At 47.0% G+C, this 7,633-nt stretch overlaps 2 protein-coding genes across 6 annotated transcripts in view; one reads left to right on the top strand and one right to left on the bottom strand.

Annotated features, from left to right (window-relative positions):
* MED20 (mediator complex subunit 20) overlaps window positions 1-3,317 on the bottom strand; it is a 16,800-nt gene extending 13,483 nt beyond the window's left edge. For 3 of the 5 annotated variants that reach the window (XM_011943673.1, XM_011943721.1, XM_011943691.1), the window contains exon 1: window positions 2,970-3,317. In XM_011943673.1, the coding sequence (XP_011799063.1) occupies window positions 2,970-2,983 (14 nt within the window). In that variant the 5' untranslated portion in view covers window positions 2,984-3,317. The remainder of the gene's footprint in view (window positions 1-2,969) is intronic. The other 2 variants (XM_011943701.1, XM_011943711.1) reach the window with 2 other exon arrangements.
* The window catches only part of BYSL (bystin-like), a 16,490-nt gene continuing 12,048 nt past the window's right edge, over window positions 3,192-7,633 (top strand). Inside the window, exon 1 of the mRNA XM_011943728.1 lies at window positions 3,192-3,794. Coding sequence (XP_011799118.1) covers window positions 3,527-3,794 — 268 coding nt within the window. The 5' untranslated portion in view covers window positions 3,192-3,526. The remainder of the gene's footprint in view (window positions 3,795-7,633) is intronic.

Raw genomic sequence — 7,633 nt, 5'->3', positions numbered from 1 at the left:
CTGTAATCCCAGCACTTTGGGAGGCCGAGACGGGCGGATCACGAGGTCAGGAGATCGAGACCATCCTGGCTAACACAGTGAAACCCCGTCTCTACCAAAAATACAAAACTTAGCCAGGCATGGTGGTGTGTGCCTGTAATCCCAGCTACATGGGAGGCTGAGGCAGGAGAACCGCTTGAAACCAGGAGGCGGAGGTTGCAGTGAGCCAAGATCGTACCACTGCCTTCCAGACTGGACAATAAGAGCGAAACTCCCTCTCAAAAAGAAAAAAAAAGGGGGGAAATTTAAGTACAGTACAAAAAAAAAAAAAAAAAAAAGCATTTCTCCTTAACTGTTTATAAATATCAGGCTTTCTCTGCTCTTGAGGCAGGAGAATTGTTTGAACCTGGGAGACGGAGGTTGCGGTGAGCTGAGATCGTACCACTGCCCTCCAGACTGGACAATAAGAGCGAAACTCCCTCTCAAAAAGAAAAAAAAAGGGGGGAAATTTAAGTACAGTACAAAGAGGTTAAATAACTTGCACTAGGTCACACAGTTAATGTGTGGTACAACCAAGACTCAAAGCCCAGCAACCTGGTTTCCTGTCCATGCTCTTAACCACTAACTAGACTGCCTGTATAGGAATGTAGTGCCTGTTAAAACATTTTTAAGGAAAAGATCAATTTAAAAAATTAATAAACAATAGTACAGGCAGTACTTAGCTATATAGAAATCAAGAAAACAGTCATAGATGACATTGCTTTATGATCAACTAAATGAATCTATTAGGTTAGAGTCCTTCTGTTGCTAAAAATTGTCACTATCAGAAAAAGCACTGATAAATAATGTTGCTAATGTGCCTTATTTTGAAATATAAAAGAATCCCTAAACTGATGCTACAAGGGACAGAAGTCCTAGGATTCTGAAAACATTGATAAGGGTGCCAACAGAGAGCCCTTGCCCTGGAGCTGCCTTCTCCATTTAAAGAGCAGGGGTGGCTGGGCACGGTGGCTCATGTCTGTAATGCCAATACTTTGGGAGACCAAAGCAGGAGGCTCGCTTGAGTTCAGGAATTCAAGACCTGGATGTACAAAACAGCAAGAACCCATTTCTATTTCTTTAAAAAAAAGAAAGAGCATGGGGTCCCAGGGTTCTACGCTGCATCTTTTCTATTTCCATCCCTCACATATCTTGCTTCCATTAAGGAACACAGGAGGATCATGATGTGAACTGTGGGAAACAAGAGTGCAATCACTGAGAAACTTGCAAGAACCTGGGCTACCAGGAGGAAAAGTATTTCCCCTACACATGATTTTGTATGAGAAGCCTATAGCCACTGGCTTCAGATAGCCTGGCCTTCGGGTTTCTCCCACGGGGAAAAATGCTCACATCTACTGAGATAAGAAAAAAATGTTCTGGGACCTGGCACCTTACAACTAACACCTCCACAAGCACTGGACCCATACCTTTCCCTGCTACCTCATCTTCTTCCAACTGAGACTTAAAACATATGAAAGACAAAAACTCCATTGAAACTAGACTAACCATGGAATTAAACATAGTGGGAAACGGGTCCTAAAGAGATAAAGTGCCTGGAACCATGATCTCCTTATTTTCAATAGCCTCTTTTTCCCTCTGGACCCAAGATCTTAAAATGGGCAAATTAGGCCGGGCGCGGTGGCTCAAGCCTGTAATCCCAGCACTTTGGGAGGCCGAGACGGGCGGATCACGAGGTCAGGAGATCGAGACCATCCTGGCTAACACAGTGAAACCCCGTCTCTACTAAAAAAATACAAAAACTAGCCGGGCGAGGTGGCGGGCGCCTGTAGTCCCAGCTACTCCGGAGGCTGAGGCAGGAGAATGGCATGAACCCGGGGGTCAGAGCTTGCAGTGAGCCGAGATCGCGCCACTGCACTGCAGCCTGGGCGACAGAGCGAGACTCCGTCAGAGAGAGAGAGAGAGAGAGAGAGAAAGAATAAAGAGAGAAAGAGAAAGAGAGAAAGAAAGAAAGAAAGAAAGAAAGAAAGAAAGAAAGAAAGAAAGAAAGAAAGAAAGAAAGAAAGAAAGAAAGAATAAAGAGAAAGAAAGAAAGAAAGAAAGAAAGAAAGAAAGAAAGAAAGAAAGAAAGAAAGAGAGAAAGAAAAAAAGAAAAAGAAAGAAAGAAGAAAGAAAAGAAAGAAAGAAAGAAAGAAAGAAAGAAAGAAAGAAAGAAAGAAAGAAAGAAAGAAAGAAAGAAAGAAAGAAAGAAAGAAAGAGAGAGAGAGAGAGAGAGAGAGAGAGAAAGAAAGAAAGAAAGAAAGAAAGAAAGAAAGAAAGAAAGAAAGAAAGAAAGAAAGAAAGAAAGAAAGAAAGAAAAATAAAGAAAATCTTAAAAAATACTGTCTCTTGATTGCTTATAACCCACTCCCTCTAACCCTGTCTGCAGGTGGGTCACAGTCCAAAGACCCTATTCCCAACCCTGACGTCCCATTGCGGGCAGTACCATGGCCTCACGGGAAGGAAAATGTATCTAGAAGGGAATGAGGTACACAACCATTGATAGGTTCCTGGGACAAAAACTTTGCTTTGGCGACACCAGCCTGGCCAATATGGTGAAACCCCATTTCTACTAAAAATACAAAAAACAGCGGGGCGTGGTGGTGGGCGCCTGTAGTCCCAGCTACTCGGAAGGCTGAGGCAGGAGAATCGCTTGAACCCAAGAGGCGGAGGGTGCAGTGAGCCAAGATCGCACCACTGCACTCCAGCCTGGCGACAGAGCGAGACTCCGTCTTAAAGAAAAAAAAATAAAACTTCGCTTTGCTTTCCCGCCTTCCAAGAGGAAGGGGCGCATCTCCGAGGAAACAAGGCCGGGGAACCCGCGGCCTGCACGGCATCCTCTCATCCACACAACCCGAGGACAGCTCCCAGGGGACGGCGGACCACTGTCAAGGTCCTCTTTCCGGCCCTTCACAACTCCAAGCTCCACCCCACAAAACCCCCTGCAGTCCTACCAAGTCACTCCCATGGCGTCGGGCCAGGAAGGTGGCCGGATCACACGGTAGAAACGCAGGGTTCCCTGTCCGCCCACAGAAGCTGCTTCAGTTCCCCAACACAACCTTTGGTCTCAGAAGAGACTCCGGAAATACGTAAAAACAGAGCGCCGGGTCCACGCCTTCCCTCAGGAGTGGGGCGGGTCTCAGGGCCCCTCGGTGACACCTCTAGTGACACCATCTGCGGATTCCCGCCCACAGGTTTCTAAATCCAGGCATTGCCGTTTGGCTGAGCACTCTAGGCTTAGATCCATGAAGCTAAGAGAGCGACACTCAAAGACTGCACTGTTGAGAGAAGCTAACGTTAAAGGCTGTGAATATATTGGGGAGTCCAGCTCCGGAACCCGGGAGCTCTTTTAGTGGGAGGGGCGGTGCTGATGGCGCTTCTGGCCTCCGAATGCTAGGGGGCGCTGTGATCGCCGCGTGGCCTCTTGGGAGCTGGGAGTCCACCGCGCAAGCGCATTTGGCCTTTTCGCCGTCCCCACGTGCGAACTTCCCCGGCAACGTTTTCGAGAAAAATGCCCAAATTCAAGGCGGCCCGTGGGGTCGGGGGTCAGGAAAAACATGCGCCTCTGGCCGATCAGATCCTGGCTGGGAATGCGGTGCGGGCAGGGGTCCGGGAGAAGCGGCGGGGTCGCAGGACCGGAGAAACGGAGGAAGAGTATGTGGGACCCCGGCTGAGCCGGCGGATTTTGCAGCAAGCACGGCAGCAACAGGAGGAGCTCGAGGCCGAGCATGGGACTGGGGACAAGCCCGCGGCGTCGCGGGAACGCACCACGCGGCTGGGTGAGTGTCTGGGATGAGATCCGAGGAAGACAGTGGCCAGTAGTGGGGCGGGGTGGACAGCTAAAAAGTGTCTGGCAGGGAAATTGCTTCGAGTCAACAAAGGGTCTGTATTACACTTGCAAAAGTAATGGAATGGGAGACTGAACCGTGTCCAGAGCCCTCCGCGTCCGCTCCTAGTTTAGGCACTCCCTTCTACACATCCCCTAAGTTAGGCCAACAGTAATCGCTCGCTCCACCCTAGCATTTGCCATTGGTTTTGTAAATATTTATGGGATACCCACTACGAGCTTTGCACTATGCTCGGAGTTCTATCGAATGTTTGGGTACAGAAGTAAACTACATAGGTACGTCTGACTTAAGGACCTTACAGTCAAGCCCAGTAGAGAGTCAATTAAGTGGACTCTTAGAATAATATTTTTCCATGATAAAGTATCGCTTCCCTGGTAACAATAGCACTGGTCTTGAGAAGCTTCTCGGATTGCAGCAGGACCTTTTAAGTTGAGAACTGAAAAACGAATGGGAAGTCTTATGAGCAGAAAACACATTGTTTAGCAGCCAAAGAGGGAGAGAGATGAAAGACGTTTGATATTTTCTCACTAAGGAGGGAGTGTTGACCTCTGAGATGCTTCATCCGTTTTTCAGATCTCATCTAAAGCAATATTTGACGCAACTGAATAGTGGCCTCCTGGCCACAGTATCCTTACTTGGGTTTTAAGACATCAACACTCCTGTTTTACTGCCACCTCACTTCTCAGTATCCTTGACTGACTCTTACTGCAACTTCTTATCCTCAGTCCTCTGACCTCTTCAAATATTCTCTGGTGCTGGCAAGTTTCATGGTTTAAATACCATCTCTTGGGTGACTACTCCTAACTTTATAGTCTAGCCCTGACCTCTTCCATGAAATCCATATTCTTATATTCAACTGCCTACTTGGCAACTCCAATTTGAAATCTAACAGACAGCTCAAATTTAACATGTACAAAACAGAAATCCTGACCTTCTCTCCAAACCTGCTTCTCTCACCGTTGTCTTCCCTGTCTGTTAGTATTCTTTCATTTGCTCAAGACAAACTTTAGACTCCTCTCTCTCTCTCTCCCCGTCTCTCCCTCTCTCCCCCACCCTATCTCCTCTCTCTGTCTCTCCCTCCCCACATCTGATCCGTAAGAAAATTCTGATGACTCTGCCTTCAAAGTATATGCAAAATCAGACCACTTTTCACCGCTTTGGAACACCATCCTGTTGAAGCTACCACAATCTCTCACATGGATTATCACAGTAGCCTCGTTAGTATCTCATATTCTCCTTTCTTTCTTTTTCTTTCTTTTTTTTTGAGATAGAATCTCTCGCTCTGCCACTCAGGTTAGAGTGCAGTGGCACAATCATAGCTCACTACAGCCTCAATCTCCTGGGTTCCAGCTGTCTTCCCACCTCAGCCTCCCACATAGCTAGGACCACAGGTGTGTGCCAGCATGTCCAACTAATTTTTTTTTTTTTCTTTTTTGAGATGGCCCAGGCTGTAGTGCAGTGGCACGATCTCAACTCACTGCAGCCTCTGCCACCTGGGACCAAGCAGCTCTTCTGCCTCAGCCTCTTTAGTAGTGAAGATTACAGGCATGAGCCATCACATCCAGCTGATTTTTGTATTTTCAGTAGAGATGGGGTTTCACCATGTTGGCCAGGCTGGTCTTGAACTCTTGACCTCAAGTGATCCGCCCACCTCAGCCTCCCAAAATGCTGGGGTTACAGGTGTGAGCCACCGTGCCCAGCCGCTAATTCTGTAATTATTTGTAGAGATGAGGACTCACAGTGGTGCCCAGGTTGGTCTCAAACTCCTGGGCTCAAGTGATCCTCTCTGCCTTGGCCTCCCAAAGTGCTGAGATTACAGGTGTGAGCTACTGCACCCTGCCATATCTCATACTCTCTACAAAGTACTCCACAAGTGGGGGATTACAATGGTCTACAATGCGCTTTATGATCTGCCTCCTTTACCAGTCTGACCTCTTCTACTGCTTTCCTCTTTGCACATTCCACTCCACCTATATAGGCTTCATTGTGCCTTAAACATGGGAAATTAGGGCGTTTGGCCTGGTTGTTCCTTCTCTCTGGGATAGTTTGTTCTCATACACTTGTAGGGTTACTTTCTCAGAGAGGCCTATCCACTCCATTTACGATTGCAGCACTCTACTCCATCTCCATACTCCCAATATTTCTGCCATATCCTTTTTCATAGTACTTTTTTTTTTTGAGACAGAGTCTCGCTCCATTGCCTAGGCTGGAGTGCAATGCTGTGATCTCGGCGCACTGCAACCTCCACCTCCTGGGTTCAAGTGATTCTCCTGCCTCAGCCTCCCAAGTAGGTGGGATTATAGGCGCCTGTCACCACGCCCAGCTAATTTTTTTTTTTTGTATTTTTAGTAGAGATGGGGGTTTTGCCATGTTGGCCAGCCTGGCCTTGAACTCCTGACCTCAGGTGATCCACCCGCCCTGGCCTCCCAAAGTGCTAGGATCACAGGCATGAGCCACCACACCCGGCCCATAGTACTTACATTTTAACCCAGTATATTTATATGTTTATTTATGTCTTTTCCAATTAGACAGGATCTGGTGCGTTCAGGGTGGTATGGTCATAGACTGTCTCCTCCAATTAGAATGTAAGCTGTATAGAACAAAGTCTTTTGATTTCTCTTGTTCATGGATATATTGCCAGCACCCCCAACAGTGCCTCACATATAGTGTAGGTGCTCGGTGTTTGCTGAATGACTGGGTTAATGGGTAATGAATGATGGTCAGGTAGGTAGGAGCCAAACTTGCAAAAGATTTAAAAACCATCCTAACAGCAATGGGAAGAATGGAAAGCTACTGGAGAATTTTAAGTACAGGGCTAATCAAATCAAATATGTGTTTCTGGAAGATTACCGTCTGCAGAGTGGAAAATGAGTTGGAGGGAAGCAAGGTCAGAAACATGGAGATGAGTGGGCGACTGTTGAATAAATCCAGACAAGAAATGATGCTGATCTAGGCTTAGATGGGGCTGTGAAGCATGTGAGAGAATCTATGAGGTACAATTGAATAGGATTTAGTAATTGATTGGGTGTTGAGGGTGAGGGCAAGGGATGAGGCAGGAGTGCCTCCCAGGCTTAGCATTGGATGGACAATGGTACCATTTCCTGAGCTGTGGATGGTTAGCATTGTAGACCTAGGAGGGAAAGAAAATTAATATAGTTGATGACAGGTGAGATTTGAGGTGACTGTGAGTCATCCAAGAGCAGTTGTACAGGAGACACCTGGAGTTAGGGTCTGGCGCTAAGGAGAACCACCTACAAAGTACACATTTGGGAGATTGTTGGCACGTGGAGACAAAATGTCTGTTCCCCCTTAGCGTTTGTCACATACTGCCACTGCCTTTGTTGTTAATGACCTATTGATACATAGCATTATAGCTCCCCACTTGGATTATTAGCCCCCCTTTCCAGATGCCCAGACATGTAGCCTTCCAAAAATGGAAGTTATTTAAATGGACTAACTTCATTTATTTTATTTATTTATTTTTATTTATTTATTTTTGTTTTTGAGACGGAGTCTTGCTCTGTCACCCAGGCTGGAGTGCAGTGGCGCAGTCTTGGCTCATTGCAAGCTGCGCCTCCCGGGTTCACGCCGTTCTCCTGCCTTAGCCTCCCAAGTAGCTGGGACTACAGGCGCCTGCCACCATGCCTGGCTAATTTTTTGTATTTTTAGTAGAGACTGGGTTTCACTGTGTTAGCCAGGATGGTCTCGATCTCCTGACCTCGTCATCTGCCCGTCTTGGCCTCCCAAAATGCTGGGATTACAGGCTTGAG

Source organism: Colobus angolensis, unplaced genomic scaffold (assembly GCF_000951035.1).
Source record: "Colobus angolensis palliatus isolate OR3802 unplaced genomic scaffold, Cang.pa_1.0 Scaffold105, whole genome shotgun sequence".
Taxonomy (NCBI): domain Eukaryota; kingdom Metazoa; phylum Chordata; class Mammalia; order Primates; family Cercopithecidae; genus Colobus; species Colobus angolensis.
Note: the sequence above shows the minus strand (reverse complement) of the source record. Positions and strands in the feature narration are given on the sequence as shown.